The sequence below is a fragment of the Podarcis pityusensis genome, assembly GCF_964106645.2.
Source record: "Podarcis pityusensis genome assembly, chromosome: 13".
Taxonomy (NCBI): Eukaryota; Metazoa; Chordata; class Lepidosauria; order Squamata; family Lacertidae; genus Podarcis; species Podarcis pityusensis.
This window is the reverse complement of record NC_138038.1, coordinates 26,185,102-26,209,822: the sequence shown is the minus strand read 5'-3', so window position 1 is coordinate 26,209,822 and position 24,721 is coordinate 26,185,102. Positions and strand designations below refer to the sequence as shown.

Sequence of the window (24,721 nt, the reverse complement as noted above, 5' to 3'; positions counted from 1 at the left end):
GATGGAAAAGAAAATATTAAGACTGCAGTTCCCTTCTAGCAATTGTAAGCTGCTACCCTCTTATTGAAATTCTGGAAATATGCAACGCAGTTAAAGTCAATCAATTAATCAGTTCACAGGCCATCAGGCAGCTAAAATATCTTTCCGCAAAGAATATCTGCTGTAACAAAGGCTGCATCCTGCCTTAGGGTAAGAATTATGTCTATTGCTTCATAGGTACTCATAAACAAACCGGTAGCACAGCCCCAAGCTGTTTACGTGCCTTCTGAATCACAGCTCTCTGGGTTTGAGCTATATATTGGACCAGTACTGATCTCACTGGAAATCAATCCAATGCTCTCTTGAAGTCTCCAGAGTTTGAATCGGCAGCCTTAATAGCTTTCCTAGTCTTTTCAGGGAGAAGCCTGCAAATGCACATAAAGCTGCCCACTTCATTGAAATGAAAGCGGGGAGAAGAGGAACAAACAGGCACCAACAAGCACTTCATCAGGGATCTGGTTGTGAACGCAACTTCCTGTACAAGGTACACTACTAATTCCTGCACCAACATAAGCTTTCGAATCATCCCAGGCAGGACAAACATGGGAGTTCCTCACCAACACTTTTCCAGTGCGATTTCATGATAAAAGCATGTTTTCTCTTACCAATGAATTTCTGAGGCATGGAACTTTTCCGTTTGGCCACGTTGCTTGCTAAGCGGTCCAGCACAAGGGCCCGTTCAGTCCCCATCTCAGATTTGATGTGCCTTCCCTCCACGCTTTCTAGATGAGGGAAAACGAAGAGAAAAATCAGGCTGAAAAGAGGGGAGAACGAAAAGAAAGGGAGGGAGAGAGGGAGAGAGAGATGTAGCAAAGAAGGGGAAAAGAGATAGTTGCCCTCAACACTTCAGGAAGGCTGAGTGGAACTTGTGGTAGAGTAGCTGTTTTCTTCTTGTTGTTCTCAAACCTCTGTTTCACCCCTGTGGTCAGCAGAGCTAAGGGGCAAAAACACCACACACACTGAAACCCTGCAATTTCTCAGACTCACAGAAGGGGAGCAAACAACCTAACGGAATTAACATCTTGATTGTACACTTCCTCTTGCTAATGAACAGGCTGGACCTTGTAGTTTGTGAAACGCAGAGGGAGACTTTGTCCCGCCCATCTTTCCATTTGATTTTGAGTAAGACTTGCAAGACACCTGCAGGCAGGCCCAGAACACATGAAAAGGCAAACGTGAAAGGGGAGCGTTCAGCCCTTTGATGGATGTGCTAAGAAAAAAAGCGCTTTGATGGAACCACAACATCTTCACCCTTTGAAACATGCTTGGTTTATCATTAATATTAGCACTGTTTGAAACAGAATGCTTTATTGTGGAATGCTACTGTTCAGTGCTCCAGCCAGTCATAACCTCTCCGCAAGACACCATTCAATTCTCCCTCCCCATCACTTTTCACTCCCCAGCCCACCCAAACAGATACTTAGCATTCTGTGATCACTGAGCATGCTCACTGGGGTGTTTTTTTTTGGGGGGGGGGGTTAGGGATGCTGATGTTATTTTAGCCTTCAAAGTCCCCCCCCCCCCCAATATTCTTTGTACTTCTGCAAACTCTGGGATTCCTCTAAGCATGCAAAGTCCTCTCTCCTATTTCTCAGTGGCCCTATTTTGGTTACTATCCTGTTCAGAAGCAGCTTGCCAGCTGGGGCAGAACCATTATGTTAGCTTCCTGGCAGGCTGGTTGCTATTGCTTTCCAGGAGGCAGGGAGTAGAGGGAGGCCAGTGTGGTGAAAACTTTCTGGCAGGAGTGCCAGATTGGCTTTGCCAGTGCGTTTTTACTGCACCGACTTCCCTGCTGTTTCCACACTCCCTATCTCTCTCTGGGATGCAACAGCAACCCATTTGCTGGGAAACTGACATAGAAGCTCCACCCTACCCAGCAAACTGCCTCTGACCCTGTTGGTACTCAGCAACTGAGTTTGCTATTAGTGGGAGTGATCATTATTTATTAAATTATACAGAGCAACTGAGGTACATGACACATACTATTACATAAGGTATGTGTGGGGGGGGGGAGTCTCTGCCTTGAGGAGTTTATAATCTATTTTTTTTTAAATGATATTTATTAAGAGTTTAAAAATTACAGGAAAAAAAGAAAAAGAAAACAACAAAAAATTTAACAAAGCATACATTACAATACATAAAGAAAAAAGCATAAAAAACAATACAACAATACAGCAAAAAAACACACAATAACATTAAAACACACATCCAATGTTCCATATCTTTATCTTTCATTTACTTGTTTCATCGACCTCCTCTCACCTCCCTTTTTGTATTCTAATTTAATTAATTGTTTCAGCAGATTCTTTCCATCTTTCTCAATTTTTGTTATATAATTTATCTTAACGATCTAACCTTTTAATTAACTCAACAAATCCTTTCCATCTTTCACTATATTCTGTCATTCGATTTACCTTAATTTATTTAACTTTATCTTGCCATAAAAAAACCAAAACCTTAAAACTTAAAACTTAATGTACATAACGAGGAGTTTATAATCTAAAGAGGTGACAGCAAAGCAGAAGGGAGGGATGACAAGGAAAGAGTCCGTATGCAAAACGGTCCATGCAGTAAGCCCCCTTTTCAATGTGGCTGCATCATTCGCACACAGCCTCCCACTTTGCCTGGGGCGTCACTATGGAAAAGAGGCTCCTGGGCAGCTGCAACTGAAGGGCGGCCTAGGCTGTTTTCAGGATGATATAAGGTGCAAAGGGGTCAAAGAAAAGCTTCAGGACAAAAGGCTTAATGGAAGAATTGTTTTACAGAAGAAGGGCAAGACAGAGGCAGCACCTTGTGAGGGGAAGCAGGAGAGAATGGAGAGTCTGCAGAAATATCACACCTGCAGAAATATCACAACAACAATGAGTTCTGGTGGCCGAGGGCGGCAATGGTGGAAGAGTGAAAGTCATGGGCATCAATATATACAGTGGTACCTTGGGTGAAGTACCTAATTCGTTCCGGAGGCCCGTTCTTAACCTGAAACTGTTCTTAACCTGAAGCACCACTTTAGCTAATGGGGCCTCCTGCTGCTGCCGCGCCACCAGAGCACAATTTCTGTTCTCATCCTGAAGCAAAGTTCTTAACCTGAAGCACTATTTCTGGGTTAGCGGAGTGTGTAACCTGAAGCATATGTAACCTGAAGCGTATGTAACCCGAGGTACCACTGTATAAGATATAAGGAGAGCAAAGCCAAGGAAGGCTTGGAAGACAAAGACTTAAACTGAAAGCAAGGAAGCAGTGATTCCAACGGATCTGTGATTTCTTTCTTTTAAAAAACAAAAGCACACAAAACAACGCTTACTGGTTTACAAGGATCACAAACTCTGAAGAATGCTATAAAGAGAAAACAGCAAGGAAAGTTTCAATGCAGAAAAATCCCCTTTGTCACTATGTTATGTTAATAAAGCAAGACAGAACAACAACAATGAGATAAATCTCTCCATCCCAATGGGAAGCAAAGGGTCCAGTTAGAGGACTGCTAATATTATTTACGTTCTGTCTATAGATCTGGCCTTGTATCCAACAGGAATAAGTGGCTCACCAGGTGGGGCCGAGCCGCTACGCGAACTTCCTGGCAGGCGGGTCACTGTTGCTTACCAGGAGAGAGACGAGGCGTCGGGGTGTCAGCACAGTGCAAACACACTGGCAGAGTCAATCTGGCACTCCTGCCGGAAGATTTGCACTGCGCCACCCTCCCCACCGCCCTTCGCCTCTCCCTCCCACCTGCTAGCTTTGTGGCTCCACCCCACGGCAGTCTGGAGCAGAGATTTTCCAACTGTGTACTCTTCAGTTTGGAGCCTTGTCACTCTATCTTGGAAGCTTATTGCTAGCTCGTTAATGTGACTGCTGGTAATAACAGGCAACCTTTTCTGAGAGGCAGCTTGTTCTCAATGCATGTCTCCACACAATATGGAGACAGGAGAAAGTGCTGGGTGTGTTCTAGGTCACACAGACTTCATAGGGTAATAGTGGGTGGCTCTGATAGTACTGGCCACAACCTCACACAAACCTAGAAGATTTCTCAGAATTTTTATTTTTATTTTAAAAAGAGGAAGGACAAATTTGTGGCATCCTAAATACTCAAAAATACATTGTAGCTGCATAAACCCACTGCATCTGATGTTTTGGTGGTCCCTGAAAGCTTATGTCACATTGAATGCAAGCCTTCTTTTACAAGTGCATTTTTAAAAATTAATTTCCATTTAATTTTTTGCAAAACAAATGAAGTAATAATAAAAATTCACAGTACCAAAAAATAAAATGAAATAAAATTCAGGTAATCCCTAACAACATTTTAAATTGACCTGAAAGATGATTCACCTTCATGAATTCAGTGTCTCTATGAACCCATTTAGGGTGTTAAGGCTGAAAACATAAGGGGTCCAGGGTCTACAGGCCACCATCTTGCTGAAGCAACACAGGTCTGTATCTGGGCAGGGCCTACATGGCTGATGGCCTGGGAACCACAAGTACACTGCCTTGAATTCCATGATGCCAGGTGATTGACAGATGGGTGGCTCCTGCCCACCTGTTAAAGCTGGCCTGTGGAGAGGGAGTGGGGGGATAAAGATTTCGTCTGCCAAGCTGGAAAGGTTCCCCACCCCTGGGGATAATGTAAGAAAATAAATACAGTGGTAATTCGGGTTAAGAACTTAATTCATTCTGGAGGTCCATTCTTAACCTGAAACTGTTCTTAACCGGAGGTACCACTTTAGCTAAGGGGGCCTCCCACTCTGCCGGAGCACGATTTCTGTTCTCATCCTGAAGCAAAGTTCTTAACCCGAGGTATTATTTCTGGGTTAGCGGAGTCTGTAACCTGAAGCGTCTGTAACCCAAGGTACCATTATAAATAAGGAATAAGAGCCCCTCTGAATAATATCAAAGGTTCCCCTAATCCAGCATGCTTCTTTTAACAGCAGGTGGCCACAAGGTCTCTCTGTGGCTTTTCCAGAGAGCATAAAATGATGACCTCTTTGAAATTTGTCCCAGAGGAAGGTTCCCATAATGAATAAAATGTGTGCTTAAATAAAATAACACAGCATTAACCACAAAGGCGTGATAGATGAAACTTGCAGCACTGTAAGTTAACCCTTTCGACAACTTGTTTTGACAACTTAGCTTCAAACTCACCTCAGGCATATTTGAATCGGCACTGAAATTAGTCACATACACACAAAAAGGGCCATAGGCAGATTACTTAATTTGCTTGCTTGCACTTTACACAGCATTTTGAAACTGAAGGCAGAGGGCCTTCAAAGCACTCCTGTCCCAAAACCGCAGTACAGAAATTAGTCAACATGGATGAGGGGGAGGGGGCCTGGCTAATCACTGCTGAGACTGTAGCACGTTGAGGACTGTTGTCCTGATTGAAAAAAAGACTAGCCTCAATAGGCAAGGTGTCGCACGTGCCACAATTCTGTGGAAGTACAGAAAGTGCACATTATGTGATTGCGGGCGCAAAATTCAGTTTCCTAAGAAACTCATGTTTCTGTCTTTCCTTTTTCTTTTGCTTTTTTGGAAAAAGAAAGAAAGAACAGGTTTATAAACCTTATGGCTGGGGTGACTTAATGCAGCTTTTCTCAAGAAAGAATGTGGATTGCCTGGTGCAGAATTTTAGCATAGAGTACAGCCTGGTCCCGATCAGAAGGTCAGCAGTTCGAATCCCCACGACGGGGTGAGCTCCCGTTGCTCAGTCTCTGCTCCTGCCCACCTAGCAGTTTGAAAGCACGTCAAAGTGCAAGTAGATAAATAGGTACCGCTCTGGTGGGAAGGTAAACGGTGTTTCCATGCGCTGCTCTGGTTCGCCAGAAGCAGCTTAGTCATGCTGGCCACATGACCCGGAAGCTGTACGCCGGCTCCCTCGGCCAATAAAGTGAGATGAGCGCCGCAACCCAAGAGTCGGTCACGGCTGGACCTAATGGTCAGGGGTCCCTTTACCTTTACAGCCTGGTCCAACCATTAGGTAGTGTAAGGCAATTGCTTGAGGCAACAGATTCTGGGTGTCATGAAAGGGCAGCAAATTGTTTTATGTATTCTTATTGCATTTTTACTCTGGGGGAGAGGCACTTGGTGGATTTTCTGTCTCAGGTGCCAAAATGACATGCTTAGTCTTAGATACCATGCCCCTCATTTTTTGAGGGGGAAGGGATCATGTGCTGTTCTGCCTTAGGCAGCAAAAAGTTTGGGCTGGCCCTGGCTGCAGGAGCTGTGCATGTCAATACCCAGTGCCTCGCCTGGGAGCCTGGAGACCGATATAGCACAAGATGTAGAGTTATGCATAGGAGATTGGGTCACGGGGTGTGTGAGGATGCTCCCAGATGAAGGCTTATTATTGCAAATGGGCGCCGGCAACAGAGCTTTCTGGATTTCCCCCAGAAAGAGGAAATCTGAATTAAACAGGGACGGATAATACGGGCTTGTATTTTGACTCCTCTTCCATACATACAGCTCACAATAAACACCTGTCTGGAAGCACCCTGAGGTTTTTTGTATACACAAAAGAGTATGCTTCTGTACACATGTATAAGCTTGTTAGTGCAAAAGGGTTTCACTCTCTGGACTAGAGGGATAGTAAAGGGAGACTCAGGCTTCCCTAAAGGGCAAAGGTAAAGGGACCCCTGACCATTAGGTCCAGTCGTGACCGACTCTGGGGTTGCGGCGCTCATCTCGCTGTATTGGCCGAGGGAGCCAGCATACAGCTTCTGGGTCATGTGGCCAGCATGACTAAACCACTTCTGGCAAAACCAGAGCAGCGCACGGAAATGCCGTTTACCTTCCCGCCGGAGCGGTACCTATTTATCTACTTGCACTTTGATGTGCTTTCAAACTGCTAGGTTGGCAGGAGCAGGGACCGAGCAATAGGAGCTCACCCCGTCGCAGGGATTCGAACCGCTGACCTTCTGATCAGCAAGCCCTAGGCTCTGTGGTTTAACTCACAGCGCCACCCACGTCCCTCTGTCTCAGGCTTCCCTACAGATACATAAAAGAGGGAAATAGGAAAGCAGAAAGAGAGAGAGAATTTAAAGAACTTCTTGTGCACAACAGGAATGCTACTTGAAAACAGAACTTTCAGTGTCTATTTCTACATTCTAAGGGCATTTTCAGCCTTTGCTAATGCACAGGAGAAAGTGGGAGAGAAGAAGCATTTGTAATGCAAATGGTCATTCTGCCAATTGTAGATTTCACACATTGCAGAGCTGATGGCAGCAGCAACTGCCTTAAGCCTCAGTGTGAAAACACCTCAGCAGCCTGAGCTCTAGGATAAGCGAGGCTAGGGCGTGCCTCTCCCTTCCTCCCTAAAACAACAGGGCTGTAAAAGTGCTAAGCAACATCTTTCTCTTTTCAGTTTAAGGATGCGGGAGGCAGGAGGCCAGAAACATAACTTCGAGCATGGCGGGAGAAATGGAGGAGAGAACAAGTGAGCCGACCTCCAAGTCTGGTTGTGTTTTGGGGATGGTGAGAAACAAGGACAAGATAGTGCTGGCTGCGTCACATGAAGAGACTATTCTGGGCTTTGAATGGTAGTTTGCTACTTGAAAGGGCTTGCTATCAGTGCAATCCAGAAGTAAAAACTAGTGAAGTCAGTGGGGCTTACTCCCAGGTAAATGGGGTTAGGATCTTCGCTGAATTGGTCAACCCGAGACTGGGCTGTACCAATCTGAACTACAACTGGTAGGGAGGGGGCAAGATAAACAAACAAACAAAAACCCAAATAAACAAAACAAAACAAAAATCCCTGAGTGTACTGTGAACTAGCAGAAGAACTAGAATCCTTCCCTTGGACACTGTAGCTTTATACGTGTAGAGTTGTGCTTTTCTTTGTGTGGATGCCATATCCACCTGCAACCTGCCTGGTGGAGATCATCACCGGAGTTGCATCCAAACTTTCATGCACAATCTGCAGTGCAGTAACACAACAGCTCTCTAACCATGAAATAATTTTAGCTGATTAAACTGTACTAAATGGCAGGCAATTAGTAAACTGATTGATTGATTGGTTACATTTAATTATATGTGAATATTACCCCCCAAAAATTGATTTGTGACCACTATTCTATGGAAGCCGCCCAGAGTGGCTGGGGAAACCCAGCCAGATGGACAGGGTACAAATAATAAATTATTATTATTATTATTATTATTATTATTATTATTATTATTCTCAGATCCACCCATTAAATGGGACCCAGTGACTAATCAAAGAAAAATCACACTACTAATCAATTCAATTAAAGTTTGTAGCCCAAACCTTTTTCAGTCTCAGTTTCATCATGGAAAATCTTCGAGAGGCAGCATGCCAGTGGGGGGGGGGGCGAATCAAAGGCCAAAGTGGGGGGAGCAGCAGGTGTAACTCTTACGTTTACACAATTATTTTTCAGCCATCTTAAAAAAAATAATGTCTTTTTTTCTATGCACTCCCACTCCCCCAACATCTCCACACGGACAAGCAATAGGCATTATCAGAGCTCAAGGACACATTTCAGCCCGGCAGAGGTGCTCGAGGAGGGCATGCGTGAGGGGGTGTGGCTTGGGGAAAGCCCCCAGGGCCAGACAGAAAGAGCTGGAGGGGCACCATTCGCGCCTAGGAACAAGGCTCCCCACCCCAGATCTTATCACATGTGACATTAGCTTCCCCAGCCATTTATTTACTAAAGTGTCGCTGTGATGCCAAAGGATGTACAATCTAAATGTGGAGTGGGGAAGGGACTGTCACAAAATGTTAATAATTAGTACAGATACTGTGAGGGAAGTGAAAGATCGGTTTTGATGGTTGTTAAGGAGACCTCTTCTGTGGCCTAGGGACAGAAGGATCCCTGTACAGTGGTACCTTGGGTTAAGTACTTAATTCGTTCCGGAGGCCCGTTCTTAACCTGAAACTGTTCTTAACCTGAAGCACCACTTTAGCTAATGGGGCCTCCTGCTGCTGCCGCGCCGCCAGAGCACAATTTCTGTTCTCATCCTGAAGCAAAGTTCTTAACCTGAAGCACTATTTCTGGGTTAGCGGAGTGTGTAACCTGAAGTGTATGTAACCTGAAGCGTATGTAACCCGAGGTACCACTGTACTGCAAGTGAGCAGAGAAGGAGAGGATAAAGAGGAAGCAGGAAGCAGAAAGCACCAACTTTTTGGGTGCTCTTATCCCCTCCCCAACCCCTCTCTCTGTCTGTCTCTCTTTCTCCTTTGGTCCTCTATTCTAGCAACGTAGCAACGGCATGCCTTTTCAGGGTGCAATTCAGGCTGTTCCCAACATGAGACTTCTGTCAGCCCAGGCCTTAACAGTTTCACATTTCTCACAGCGAGAGGGTTTGGTTAACATAACCTCAGAAGTGCTAAATGAGACCTGAATGAGCGGCCTTGCTTCCTGTCACACCAAATGATGTGGTCATTAGGGGAATGGAGCACGGAACGAGACAACTGATTAGTGGCCCGATAAGGATCTCTGATCAGGCATAGGAGTCACGTTTGAATTACAACGCTGCATGCAGGGTTTGGGGTATGAACTTTTTTTTTCTTCCTTCCCAGCCATGTGGTCGCAAATGCTAACCTTTTCAATCAATGGCAAATTCCAGAGGAGCAGTCGAAAGGCAGATGAGACGCCTCAGAGAAGATAAACACGGAGCAAAATCCCCCACACTCAATCCTCCTAGTTCAAGCTAGATTCGGTACGCCCACAGATCCTCCCTGCTTGCAACAACCACGATCGTTTCCCTTCCACGCTTTAGTAACAAAAGGAGTACATACATATATGTGTGTGTGTGTGTGTGTGTATGTATATATACACACACATCTATATCTATATCTATATCTATATCTATATTATCTATATCTATATCTATATCTATATCTATATCTATATCTATATCTATATCTATATCTATATCTATATCTATCTATCTATCTATCTATCTATCTATCTATCTATCTATCTATATACATATATATCCCTATACTGACATCAGTTGATCATACCAATAAATCATCTGTTATGCCACCATCATGTGGCTGGCAAGTTTTTGAAATTAACCCAACATTTACGAATTGCGCCAAAGTTCAAGTAAAATTTAAAATGTTGAATGTGAGTTCATAAACATGTTGTTCTTTATTTGGGGCAGGGTGTTATTTATTATAAGCCGCAACCTAATCAACCAATAAGATCTTACACTAAAAACAACAAGCGTGGCAGGAAATTCCATTACGAAAATTCAACGCATTAAAAAGCTTGATAAATAAGCAAGCTTTAAACCAGCATTGAAAAGATAATCTAGAATGTTCCAGCTGCGCTTCTGAGCAGAGTTGCGTTCCACCTTTAAGGTGCCACCACAGAAAAGGCCCTGAGCCTAAATGCCCATTTATCTTCAGACTACAATCCACTATATTTCCAATTGCAACTTCTCTGCTTCGCTCCTTGGCCACATCCAAGCCGTATGTTGAAAGCAAATTTATACCACTTTAACAGCAAAGAATCCTGGGAACTGTTGTTTTTAACCCGTCACAGAACTACAATGCCCAGGATTCTTTGGGGAGAGCCGTGAGATCCATATGTGCTTTGAAATGTATGGTGTGGCTGTGACCCTATAAATTGGGGTGGATGTTGCCAGGAACTTCCCATCCACCTTGTGCTGCAGAAGCAACAAACCAGAATGCGCAAAGATCCCAGTCAGCCCTTTAAAATGCCTTGAGACAACTGCTTTGCTTACCACCCCTTCCCTCCACCACTACCCTTGGCCTTCCAAGGGGATTATGGGGTAAAACCAGAGGCCGGATTTGTACAACAGGCAGAGTGGATTAGAACTGGCTGAGGCTACTGGTGGAATGGCAGCTGTATCCTCTCCCACTGCCTTGGGGCATTTAAATAGACCTTTTTTTGTATAAAAACATGCCTGAATATGTTCTTTGGGATTGAATTAATTCCTGGTAATAGAATCTGTTTATAGCAACTATGCACAAAATTCGCCATGATGGAGGAAGGTCTACATGCCTGAAATTATTTGATTCCTCAGAGCCACATGGATTTCCCTTGCGAAGGGAGGGAAACAATTGTTTATGAAACTCTGTTCCAGGATCTTTCCCCTCCTCAATACTCCAACTTAATTCAGAATTCTCTGCATCTAATTGATTTTGAGGGGCTCACCAGCTTCACCAAGAGTAGCGTTCTGCAGGTAAGTCCGGCATCTCTCTTTGTGTTCTTCCAATGAGCTTCTTTGTTTGTAACTCCGTCCACAGAATTCGCACTTGAATGGTTTCTCCACTAGGAGGAATAAGCAAGCAAACAAAAGGACTGTTATCTTTCTGTTCATGTACTGTGTTGCTGACATATCAATTTTAATATGTAAACCAGTGGTTTAAAATCATTGTCTTGTCCATCCCTTGAATTCTCCTGCATGAGCGATCAGATTGCATCAGGGAGTGGAATAATTCCAGATACCTTTGGGCAAAAGACTTTGGATATAATATACAGCTTGAAGAATGGGAAAGGTTGTGGAATGAAAGGATAAAATTTACAGCCTGTAATGCTTTGAAAGAGAATATGATGAAAATGATGTATAGATGGTATATTACACCAGTGAAATTAGCTAAAATGTATAAGACAAATAATAAAAGTTGGAAATGTAAAGAAAAAGAGGGAACATTTAGCATATGTGGTGGGAATGTAAAAAAGTAAAGAACTTCTGGGAAATGATATATAATGAGATGAAAAAGATGTTGAAATATACATTTTTTTAAAAAACCAGAAGCATTTTTACTTGGTATTATAGGTCAGGATATTAATAGGCAAGATGTTAAATTGTTTTTATATGCAACAACTGCGGCAAGAGTATTGTTAGCCCAGAAATGGAAACAAGAAGAAATTCCGACGAAAGAAGAATGGCAGACGAAATTAACGGACTATGCAGAATTGGACAAAATGACAGGAAGGATTCGAAACCTGCGGGACCAGAGATTTACAGAAGATTGGAAGAAGTATATGAGTTATTTGAAGAGCAACTGTAATCAACAAATTACGCTAGTAGGACTACAAGAAGTTTTGTAAGGAGAAATATACAAAGTGTTGCAAAGTAGAAAAAGATAGAGATATCGATTATGAGTTTGAAATGTAATAGGGAAGATAAGAAATGCATACTGAGAGATTAGATTGGAAAATTTTCAGACAGGATTGATGGAAGTCAAAAATTTGAATAAGATGTAAAAGTATGTTTAATTACTGTTGAAAATGAGATGTTAAAAAAAGAGAATACATATATATATATATATATATATATATATATATGGAATAATTCCAGATACCCAATTGCCCAGTGGACTTAAATATTTGACAGTGACGTTGAATATTTTCCCTCCAATCCCAACTGTACCCATTTTGCAGCTGAAGGAAAATGCGGAAGAGCAAAGTGTGGGTCCATGGTCACCGACAAGATTTCTCTGTATGGCCCTTAGACGCCAGTCTCCCAAACCTCCCTTATCTGTCCACTTTCTTCTTGCCTACGGTACATAGTTCCTAATGTTCCAGGGCTCTATGGGAGATTTTACCCCAGTCCTGCTTTCTCCATGACTACTCCATGTCTCCGGCACCTATTCTGTCCTATTTTCTTCAGCCTCTCTGCCTAGCCCTTCTCACGCTTCATGTACACAGCTCCTGCTGTCCTTATGCACTTTGAAATTTCCTCAGAGCCCCTCTCTCATTAGCCTCCTTTTGTCTCCCATCTTCTCTCTCAAATTTCATCAAGTTCCGTTCTCCTTTTAGCCAGCTCTCCACAGGTCTTCAGCTATCTTGCTTGTATGGCTTTAAAAGAGGAGTAGTCAAATTCACAAAGGATAATAACAATGGCTGTTAGACATGATGGCTTTGTATGTTCTACTTCCACTGTTGGAGGAAATTGAGATTGCTGCCCTGCAGGGGGTTAGACTAAATGACCCTCAGGATCCCTTTCAACTCTACAATTCTCTGATTCTATGATTCCGGGTTCCCTTGCTCCTTTGCTTTCTTCTGGGGCCTCTTTTCCACCTTCAACGTGCATCAGAAAGCTACTCCTGTCCCTACAGGCTGTGTGAGATATTATTCCCAGCCAGACTGACCTTCTCTCTTAAGACTAAAATGCTAATCGATGGCACTAAACGATTTATGAACATTTTGTGACATCACAGCAGCTCTGCCAATCAGCATTCAGTGCTTCCACATGCATGATGCAAAGACTAGACATCAATTCTCTTTGTAAAGTTGATTGCTTGCAACACACACACAAAAACGGTGTGACTTCATCACAGTTTCCTAGATAAGTGCGACACATCAACATCAATGACTTTGATCAATCTTGTGTGGTTAGTTGACTCTCATGCAATATTTGGATGCAAAAGTAATTACTCATGGCGAAGGGGGTGGTAAGGATTTTGAAAGACTGAAAGTGAAGAGGAAAAGGAACTGGAGCTGTTCAATGAGGGCAGGTGGGGGGAGGGGGCGAGAACTACCGTTTTTTACCGTATATGAGACGCCCCAGTGTATAAGACGCCCCCTACTTTTGGGGACCCCAAATTAAGAAAATGGAGGGAGATGGCTCAAAGTTGTTGAACTTATTTTTGGGAAGGATTGCCCAGATTTGTTGAGCTTTTTTGGAGGGGAATGCCCCAAAAATCGCACACACAATTGCCACACCAACAAACACCTAAGCAGCCCTTGCAGCAGCAACCAATCTCCCACCCAATCACCACTGACAAGCTCCTGCTCACAGCTGCAACAAATCGCCTGCCCCGCATATGCACTATCCGTGTATAAGACGCCCCCGATTTTTAATCTTATTTTAGAATTAAAAACCTCTCGTCTTCTACACGGAAAAGCATGGTATTTTTTTGAAGTCACTTACCAGAATGTGTCCTTAAGTGACCAGTGAGCGCATCTCTCCTTTGACAGGCATAGCTGCAAAGGTGGCATTTGAATGGCTTTTCCCCGGTGTGAAGTTTAACATGGCGGAGAAGGTTGCCCTTCTGAGTAAACGAGGCCCCGCACTGGTTACACTGGAAAGGGCGCTCACCTTAAAAACACCATGGAAGGAGGAGAAAAAGGTATCACTTAAGTGCTATCATGCAGGCAGTATAGTCTCTATACTAAAAACACAAATTATACATAATTCTGCCTGAGGGCTGCCAGACAGGGCTTCAGATGCCACACCACCCAGCACTGGCCCAAAGAGAGAACGCAAGGGCCACCCCACAGACCTAAAGTGTGTGTGTGTGTGTGTGTGTGTGTGTGTGTGTGTTGGTGGTGAGGTAACAGCCAACTGAGAGTGGCATTACCCAATTTTTTTGACAGCCGCAGCACACTCCTTTCCTGAATTAAACTTAGTGGCATTCTTCACCAGGAATAGCAAGAGTCTTGTGGCAGCTTAAATTTGTAATTCTTGCTTGAAGCAGATCCACTGAAATTGATGGACAGGACGACTAACTCAGAGGCATTCATTTCAGTGGGACCACTTTTTTTGTAATCACTATTTTTGGTTGGAAAACCGCATTGCAAAATTCAGATAAGTGCAAATTTTGAAGGATAGGTGTGTTTTGGTTCTCATGTTTTTTTCAGGAAGTGGCAACGTGATAAATTTGGCTTTAAATGCGAACTGAATCAAATTTCTCCCCCCCCCCACCTCTACTCCCCACTCAACTTGACACAGGGGTGATAAACTTAGTGGGCCCAGATCAAATGCATTTAACATCGGCCTTGCCTTAGAAAGGACTAAAAGTAATTACCAGTGTGGCTGCGTTTGTGAACCATCAAGACATTGAGGCTGACACAGCGCAACCCACAAATGTGGCAAATCAGCTTTCCACTAGATGGCCTGATGAGGTCGTACGGCCCGGAATGCCTTTCTAGCTCGATGCTCTCATACTCTCCATACTCCTGCTGACAGTTATAAAGGCTCCCAGGCTCTCCTCGGTTTTCCATTGGTTCAGAATTCAAGACGCCATCTTCTTTTACAGTGTATTCACCTTTGCCTTTAAGCAAGTTATCTTCTGGAGGGGTGGGTGAAGGGAAATGGAAGACAGGTCCCAAATGTGAGGAGATGGATAAAAATTGAGAATCCATAGAAAGAAGTCAGCCACGCTCCCCCCCCCCCCCCATTACCAGCAAAAATAATGCAAAATGGTTTTTTCCTTAAGTTTTCTTGCTTGCCTTTTCCAGATCTTAAAACTTCTTTTGGGGGGCAGGGGGCAGATTGAATTCAAACTATTATAGCTTATAAGCCATTTAGACCAAGGGTAGTAAATTTATTGGTCTCCAGTTCTCATCAGCCCCAGACAGCACATTCAATGGTCTGTGATGATGGGAACTGGAGTCTGATAATCTGGAAAAGCAGTTTTCCCATCCCTGATTTAGGCCAGCAAAAACCATTTTTAAATGCCCACCCTCTTTAATTCCCCACTGCCCACCCCATTCACGACTGCTCACAGTATGAAGAAAATAGAGAAACCAGAAAAAGAGAAGGAAAAATAGGAGAGAAAGAGAGATGAAGGGAGGGCAGAGAAAAGAAACAACAACATGAAGACAAGATGGATCCATTCAAGATCCAGCAACTCAAGAAATGGCTCCCAGGTAAGATCCGAGGTGTCAGGAGTATTTCATTTTTAGCATCACTGTTTCCTTGAAGCTTAATTCTAATATTTCTTCCACCCACTGAGCAATCCATATCTCTGTCTTATAAGCTGTCATTCTGGAGCTACTTCTGTGCTCACCTGAGGCCAGGAAGTGTTCTGGATTTCTGAGCAGCAGCAGGAGCAAGAAAACACTCAGCTCAATGAACTGCTAGAAACTCCAAAGGCAGCTGCTTTTGGCATTAGAGTCACCTCTGATTGAAAGTCTTTAAGCAGCAACCTATTGTACACAACCTTGCAATTCCACCTGGGTCGAAGGGATGGAGGCAACTTCCGTGTGCTGGGTTTTCATCACATGGCCCTAAAAATACTGGGGGAAGGCTCCATCGAGCACTTCAGAATTAGGCCTATTTGAGTCTTGTTTGTTTTAACTAGAGGACATCCAGAACCAAAATGATCCAGGCACCAGGAATGGAATTTGCTATTTATCACAGGGACGAGGGCCAGATTTAGGTTTGATGCTACTGAAGGTAATGGGGCCCTTTATATGTCCAGCTGTCCTTTGTCAACAACAAATTGCCACTGTTTTTTGTGTTGAATATATGCTATATGGTAATTTATGGACCTAATAGGAGCCTACACAAAACAAAACACTGGTGTAGGTTTTATTTGATTTGTTTTTTATCTTATATTTTGGAAATGTACATCCAGTTTTTTCCCTTTAATTTTTTGTGGGGAGAGTGGGGCCCTAAGTTATAGCCTGTTTAGCTTATACATAAATCCGGCACTGACAGGCATAGACCAATAGGAGTGTTGGTGGGAGTATGTGTATGGTGCTTAACTCTTCCTCTGCCAGCTATTGTTCTGCTCCAAAATCACCTCAAGGTGCCTGCTTCCCCTCTCAGGGCTGATGCATGTGAACCCTGAAGAAGGAAAATCAACTTGTGGGCAGGATCTAAGCCAGAAAATTGTCAACAGGGAAAGCCCGCCCTCCCACCTTCTCCTGCGGCTGCTTGTCGTTTTTTCTTTTTTTAAAGCCTCAACACCAAGACTTCATTAAACACATTTGTTTATAATGGATGAGTTGCCCTAAAACGCCTCACGCTTCATTTAAAAATAGCATCATGCTGTAGCTGTAAAGGTAATATTTCTGTAGGTAGAGGAAAGCCCGTTTCTCGCTCTATGGCCAGCAGAATGAATTAAGCAAAAAATTGTAAACGATGCAGAATTACACGAAATAAGTCATGCAAATTCAATTTACATAATATATACATGAGCACAGTTCAACTTCTCTATGAAATGAAATTTAATTTGCCCCCCCCCCCCAGCGAAGAGTTACACGTAGCCCTTCCCATTGCATGCAAGTCTTTGAAAAGCTATGGGGAGTCTATGCAACTGGAACCTGGAAAAAATAAAAATAAATAAAAAATGCTGCAGTGTAAAGTCTGTCTCTTCAGGTTCCCAATCATTGCATTTCTTTCCCTCCCAGTTTTCCATTCCCCTCCCTCTCATTCTGTGACCACTGAACACGTTCGGTCCTCATTGGACTGCTTTGGATTTTTGAGAACCCTGCCTAGAACACAAATCACGGTGAAAGCTCCATAAATATGTCGTCTGGAGAAGCCCATAGAATCTATTGGCTCATAGGATCATTTCCACATAAGGCAGGTATGGAGAAGCTGTGGACCTCTAGATGTTGCTGAATCATAGTTCCTATCAGGCCCACCAAGGCTTACCAATGGCCAGGGATGATGGGAATTGTAGTTCAGCGGCATCTGGAGGGCCAAAGAATCCCTGCTTAAGAGTTGACCATGGCCACTACCAGAGAACTGACTACTTTGGAAGCAGCTGGGAATATGACGCAGTGCATCCATCACCACAACTGTCTTGAAACAAACAAACATGCAAAATCCTATGCATGTTTACTTGCTGCTAAGTTCCACTGTGTTCATTCAATAGGGCACACTCCCATGTAAGTGGAAATAGGATGACAGTCTTAGTAACAATTGTGGAGTTTACCATTCATTGCCTTTCTGTAGCAAATGAAATTTGAGGGACTCCATAATAAATGCACATGCAGGACAGCTGGTATGTTGAGCTTGTTGAAGAAATCTTGGGTGGCCAGGAGTGGACTTTTGCATTAAATGATCATTTAATACAAAGGCCCAGTCCTGGCCACCCAAGCTTTCTTCATGTCAGCAGCCCAGTTTAGATGGAAACGTTTTCTTCTTCTTATCGTTGAGCAACTAGGAGTCAGAACAGGGGGCAGCAACCTAAGGCCGTTTAACCGGCCCATGGACCCCCAGCGCGGAGCAGAGCGGGGACCGCCTTCCACAAAGCTGGCTGGCTTCCCATTGGCTGCAGGAAGCTCCTGCAGCCAATGGGAAGCTGCGCATGCCTCCTCCACACCAGAAAGAGCACCGGAAATAGTGTTTGTGTGTGCACGCGCATACTCCAGCCCACCAGTCTGCAGGACTGTGAACTGGCCCAAGCCACAAAAACTTTGCCGACCCCTGAGTCAGAAAGTCTTTGCCAGTGTACTGCAAACCACACAGAGATCTACCAGTATATCACAAACTATCTTCTGTCTGCCCCCAGCTCTACGGTTTGAGAAAAGTAGTGTGGGGAGTGAATGTATCAACTTCTGAAGATATGCTTTGATTGCAAAATATGCTTTCAGACATCCTCACTGGATATGCACAGTGACTACCTCTTGAGGTTTTTGTATGGGTAGAGTTTACTAATCGTACGTGTTTGCTTGAGGAGCATCTGCATGTGTGGGGCCGAAGGAGAAGGATCTTGGCAGTTGGACGTAACCAGTGAAGGAGAAACAAGTTTTTGCAGCTGGCTGATAAGAAGGAGCCTTGGGGAGAAAAGGGCTAAGCTGTTGGTTTTTGGAAACCATACAGACCAGCACTGGGCACCTGGGTGCTTGCCTTCCTCCCAGTTTGTACAATGCAAATAAGTAGATGTCATAAATAAGGGTGGGGAAATCTGCCAGTTTCTGTTTCTCTGGTTTCTGGTTTCTCCAATGTTAAGTTCCATTCTCCACATTTCCACATCAGTCCTCAGGAAAAGTCATCGGCATTTTGCTGTGAATTTATCCGAGTGCACACACATTTGCATACATATTTTTGCAAAGCAATTTTCCCAAAAGTAACACATTTCTGTATGTTATTTTCACTAATATATACGTTTTAATGATGCTTTATCCTCAGCATATGCATTTTTGCCCACGTTTCTTGGCTGAAGAACTTCATATGCAAAAACATCAGAGAAGTGCAAATTTCAAAGAGTGGCTCTGTTTGGATTGTACTGTTTTGGAAACGGCAAATTACCATATTTTTTGCTGTATAAGACTCACTTTTTCCCTCCTAAAAAGTAAGGGGAAATGTGTGTGCATCTTATGGAGCGAATGCAGGCTGCGCAGCTATCCCAGAAGCCAGAACAGCAAGAGGGATTGCTGCTTTCACTGCGCAGCGATCCCTCTTGCTGTTCTGGCTCCTGAGATTCAGAATATTTTTTTTCTTGTTTTCCTCCTCCAAAAACTAGGTGCGTCTTGTGGTCTGGTGCGTCTTATAGAGTGAAAAATACGGCAGGTAGGTTTGCCTTTAAATGCAAACGGAATTCTCTGGCATCCCTAGTTACAAAATCACACTACACAAGTCCACAGCACTCTCCACTCCCAAGGAAACTGACTGTGCGAAAGGCTGGCCCTGGTTGGGGAAGTGGAGACATGAACAAGACAACTCACCTACTTCGGGATTCTGCCTGTGGGAACCTCTTTGCAAGATTCTTACTGAAACTCCTCCTAAGGAAAAATACCCGCCTTTTGCTTTTCCTTCAGGCCATCTGCCTCTGCCTAGTGCATCTCTCTGCCTCTGATTCACTTTTGATAAGGAACTGAAAGGATGCACCTGAGCCCTCCTGCCCGAAGCCCCCGCCATGCTCTAGTGCTCGAAGGTTCCCCCAAGCAAAAGCTTGAGCGATTTTTCAGTTTGCATGTAGGTGCTTTCTAAAAAAGCACGACGGGAAACATGCGGACCAACATGCAGGAGGGGCAGAAAGCAGAAGCTGTGAGAAAAGAGCAGTTCGGTGACAAACCCTGTCTTCACTGGCAGGAGGTAAAGGGAAGAGAGAATAGCCCAGCCTTGCTCAGTGAGGCTTATATTTGTCTTGAAAAAGCAACACTTGATTTGAAAGCCTTTCACTTATGCCTGGCTATGGGTTAAGGCTGGCACGTCCAAAGCCCTGCCAGTCGGTTTAATCTGGCCCCTGTGGCAGTTTATTTCCTAGAGGGTAAAATCCTTAAAAAAGCTCAACAACATCAACCCTAAAAAAAGTCAACAACTTTGGTCGGCCCTCAAGCATGTTCACTTCATCAAATCTGGCCCTCTTTGAAAAAAGTTTGGGCACCCCTGTTAAGCTCACCAGGAGAGCTCTGCCTATTAAGAATTCTGAATATCCCCTCCCCAACAGGCCAAGGAAGCTGGAGGGGACAGAAACCACAGCCTTACCTATATATTAATTTACTCGGTAAGAAGTGTCACACAATTCAAGAGGATTTACTTCTGCGTAAACAAAGGGACACTGGAAGCTGCTTTATTCTATGTCAAACCACTGGTCCTTCTAGCTCAGTATTGCCTAAACCAGGGGTAGCAAAGCGGTGCCCTCCAGGCATTACTGGACTCTGTATCCCATCATTCTCAGCAAACACAGCCAGGGATGATAGAAGTTGGAGTCTAACAACATCTGGAATGCACCATGTTAGCTACTCCAGTCTACACTGACTGGCAGCAGGCAAGGGATTGTCCCGACTCTACCTGCAGATGCTGGGGACTGAAGCTGGGATATTCTGCATGCAAAGTAGATACTCTACTGCTGAGCTACAGCCCTTCCCAGTGCAGAAGTTTGCATTGTGAGGCTGCAATTCTAAGCACACTTAAATGGTGGTGAGTCCTATTGGAATCAGAGAGCCTTGCTGCCAAATAGATGTGTTTAAAATTGCACCGACAAAGACAGAGGAACTGCTGCCTGCCTTTCTCTATCTCTCACCATCTCTCTTAACAGCCACTTGTATCTGCTCCTCACCTTTCCAACTTCCATTTTTTAACAAAAGTCACCACAATGGTTCTGTCTTATTCTGTTTATAGCTGGACAACGACATCCATCATTCCTAACCAGCATGGTCAGGGATGATGGGAGTCAGTGCCGTAGCTACTGGGGGGGGCTATCCAATTTTTGCCCCAGGTGAAGCCTCCAGAGGGGTGCCCTTGAGGCTCCTAGCCTGTGTACAAAAATGTGTGGGGTGGGTCTTTGACCCGGGTGAAATAAAGCCTTGTTTCGCCCCTGCTGGCAACTGTGATTCAGCCACAGCTAGGGATTCAAGGTTGGTTGAAGGCTTCAAAGGCATCACAGCATTTACACACTGAGACCACAATCTAGAGAACTGAATTCCTCCCTCAGCCCACTCCATCCACAGGAGACAGGATGAAAAAACTGGAGGGGAATGTGGCACCGCTGGCCACCTTTCTACAGCTGGTTAAGAATCTTTGTTTGACTCAACACTCCTTAGCATGAATGGTTCAAGATGCTCCCACTCCCAACTCCTGGGTAAAACCAGTCACTGAAAAAGAGGGAAGATAAACAATGGAGGAAGGCCGCCAATGGTTCTGGGACCCCATCCAACCGTCCCTGCCTGCTTGTGTTACATGTGGCTGTGGAGGGGAGGCTTAAAGTTAGGATTCGCAACCATCAGAGCATTTCACACGAGGAAGGCAACACACTGCCACACGCTCAGGGCTGATTCATACATTGTTAGAGCAAGGCAGAAGCCGCTTCTCCGGGGTCCCTTCCCACTCCACTCCACGCTAATGTCAGCGTTTGAAAAAGCGTGTCATTCCTTCCACCCATGGAGCTCTGACACATAACTGTTACGGGTGGAGCAGTGTAGGAAGAAAAAAACCAGAGGAAAACGTTACCTATGCTGTTGTGACAAGAGTGTGACTCAGGCCCCCGTCTTGTTCATGCCTCCTCAAGCTTTCCCCAAGGCAAAGGGTACATCCACACTAGGTGTGGGTGGTTGATGTGTAATTCCCACTCTTCGTCCCGTGAGGGGAAATTGACATGATGGAAGATGGGGCACATGTTGAAGGGTGGGAAGTTATGAGGCTTACGGTGAGAGAGAACAATGAGTGGGTAGTACTAACAGTGAGTGGGCAATTGCCAATTCATTTCCGAGCACAATTCAAGGTGTTTAAAACCCTAAATGGCATAAGATCCAAATACCTGAAAGATCGCTTCCTTCCCTACAGACTTTCTTGGATGTTAAGATCAGCAGATTAGTCATTCTGTCACCCTCAGAAATTTAGCCAGGGTAGTCTGGGAGAGGGAATCCTTTATGTCAGCTCCTAGGTCAGAGTTTTGCTTTTGGATTTGGATTTGATATCCTGCTTTATCACTACCCTAAGGAGTCTCAAAGCAGCTAACATTCTCCTTTCCCTTCCTCCCTCACAACAAACACTCTGTGAGGTGAGTGGGGCTGAGGGACTTCAGAGAAGTGTGACTGGCCCAAGGTCACCCAGCAGCTGCATGTGGAGGAGCGGAGACACGAACCCAGTTTACCAGATTACGAGTCTACCACTCTTAACCACTACACCACACTGGCTCTTTTCCATGTTGGTGACACACTTTTTAGACATGCAACATTTCACGACACAGTAATTCAGTTTTACTAGCAGACCAGAGGTTAAATGAACCTATTTCCAGCCCCGGGAGGAACACGACACACCTAAACACTGCAGCCGACACACTAATGTGTTGCAACACACAGTTTGGAAAGCTCTGTCCTAGGTTGCAGAATTCCCTCTGTATTATGCAGTTTCCATCATATGATGAAGACAGACCTCTTTACCCTGGCTTTTGACACCTGATATATATATTTTCAGGACTTACCCAATTCCTGTGAATATAATTTGTTTTGACTGTTTTTAATTCTGAATTTTAAACTGTTGTAACCTACCCTTGGACCTCCTGGTGAAGTGTGGGTGATAAATTGATTAACAACAACAAAAACTGAAACATGGGTGCAGAGGGGGATGACTTTGGATCTTGTCTTGTTTTTCATTTAAATAACTAATTTCTAGGGTGATGCCTCAATGAACCCAGACGGTGAACACCTGGTGGAAATTTCACTTACTAAAAATACCAACCAAACTTTCCGAATTCCTTGGCAAGCACGAAGGCTTATTGCCAAAAAGCTGGCCTCTCGTAAAAGAAAATAAAAAGCAGGGGAGGGGCAAAATAAGAAATAAGCAAACTAGATGGGGAGAGGGGTAAAGAAAAGCTATTCAAATATCAAGAACTTATGCTTCCATGGTGGGAGGTCTGAAGTAGGGATGGGGAAGAAACCCAAGTTCAGTTCGCTCTGAAAAGGCAAATCTACCCAATTCACACTTACGCAAACTGAAACAAAGTCATTCTTTGAAATGGGCACTTCTACAAATTTCGCAATGAAGTTCTCCAACCAAGGAATATGTACTGAAATGCCTAGACTGGCTAAAGGGTGCACAGAATGCATATATAACATTTAAAGAACATTAAAATTGCATTGTATTAGGCAAAGCTTCATACATCAATGTGCATATGAGCAGAATCCCACACTAAAATGCTGATGAATCTTCATGAGAATATTTTTTTTAAAAAATAAGAATTGACTTGCAAGTGATGGGGGAACGTGGAGAACTCAGCTTAATGTTTGAAAAATGAAAAACTGAGAAGAACAGCCTAGTCTGAAGGCGCCGGAGGCGATTTTGTCTCAGAAAATGCGACCTATGCTAGCAATGGTTTTCAAATTCTGCACCTTCAGAGAATCCATTCCAGATGAAGTTGTCTGCTGACGAATCCTTGAATGCTGTGGACGGTTCTGGGTCACGTTCTCAGCACAGGTGGGGTTCAGGCATCCCAGGCCCACTGGGACTAATTGCTGCTGCACGAGAACCTCAAACGTACTCCAGAATATCCCCAGACACTTTGGAATATAAACGGTGCTGGTAGTGGCAGCAGCAGCAGCAGCTGGTAAGCTACCTTCCATAGAAATTTGTCTCCCATTACTAGATCTGTTGGTGAGGTTCTTTGATAAGCCTATGAGGAACCCTAGGATTCTCGGAAATGCAGCTTGAAAAACACAGCACAAGCCTATTAATAGCACCAGTACTTCCATCCAAAGAACCCTGGGAATTATTGTAGGTGGAAAGGTTAGGGAACTCTAATAAAGAGTGCATGGAGAGCGTCTGGAGCTCTGTATCTACCTTGTTCCATCTCCAGCTTCTCTTTATACAATACATTAATCCCAGGTAACAGAGCTGGGAAGGACTTCTGCATGAGACTTTGGAAAGCTGCTGCTCATCATAACAGACAATATGGGCTGGGCTGGGCTAGCATAATGCAGCTTCCCAAATTCTGATGTCTCGCCTTCTTTAAGGGCCACACTTCAGCGTTCACAAAGTAACAAAAACTGGGCAAAATTCATTAAACAAATCTCTCTCTTGCTCCCGCCCCAATCCCCCACTGTGAAAGGAGGGACTTTAAAGTCCTTGGAGACACTAGCTGCCTTTTTGGGGAGCTCATATTATTCTATAAACAGCCTATATACATGGGCAAAGAGTTAATGCGCTGCATATTTTATGCATATCATAACAACTCCTAGGCGCGTTAGTTAATAAAACAAAGGAAGAAAACACAGAGAATTCACAGAGCCCTGCCTGCCTTGTGAGTTTCAAATCAGAAACCACAATCAAAGGAAGACGGTGCCAATACAGTAAGTTTCAAGTTCCACAGTCATGTGTGTTTTTAAAATCCTTTATGAAATCCCCTGTTAAATGAGCCTCTGCAGAAAAGGACTTGCTGAAGTTGCTAGATACGCTTCTCCCCCTCCCAATTTTGTCCCACTAGCAGGACGAGGCAAGAGATGCGATATTCTGATTATAATAAAAAACACAGCACTTCCTTTTCTAGCACAACCACACGTCTAAGGCGACGGCAGCTGGAACCTCAACCAAGAGAACTTTGGGCAGATGCTTCCATTTTGCTCCTGTCTTTTCTCTTGCTCTT

General features: G+C 44.1%; 1 protein-coding gene across 3 annotated transcripts in view; it reads right to left on the bottom strand.

Annotated features, from left to right (window-relative positions):
* IKZF3 (IKAROS family zinc finger 3) overlaps nucleotides 1-24,721 on the bottom strand; it is an 85,793-nt gene that overhangs the window by 43,142 nt on the left and 17,930 nt on the right. For 2 of the 3 annotated variants that reach the window (XM_080978320.1, XM_080978319.1), the window contains 4 exons: nucleotides 14,768-15,031; nucleotides 13,891-14,058; nucleotides 11,166-11,282; nucleotides 645-761 (listed from right to left, as the gene is read on the bottom strand). In XM_080978320.1, the coding sequence (XP_080834446.1) occupies nucleotides 645-761; nucleotides 11,166-11,282; nucleotides 13,891-14,058; nucleotides 14,768-15,031 (666 nt within the window). The remainder of the gene's footprint in view (nucleotides 1-644; nucleotides 762-11,165; nucleotides 11,283-13,890; nucleotides 14,059-14,767; nucleotides 15,032-24,721) is intronic. The other variant, XM_080978321.1, reaches the window with a different exon arrangement.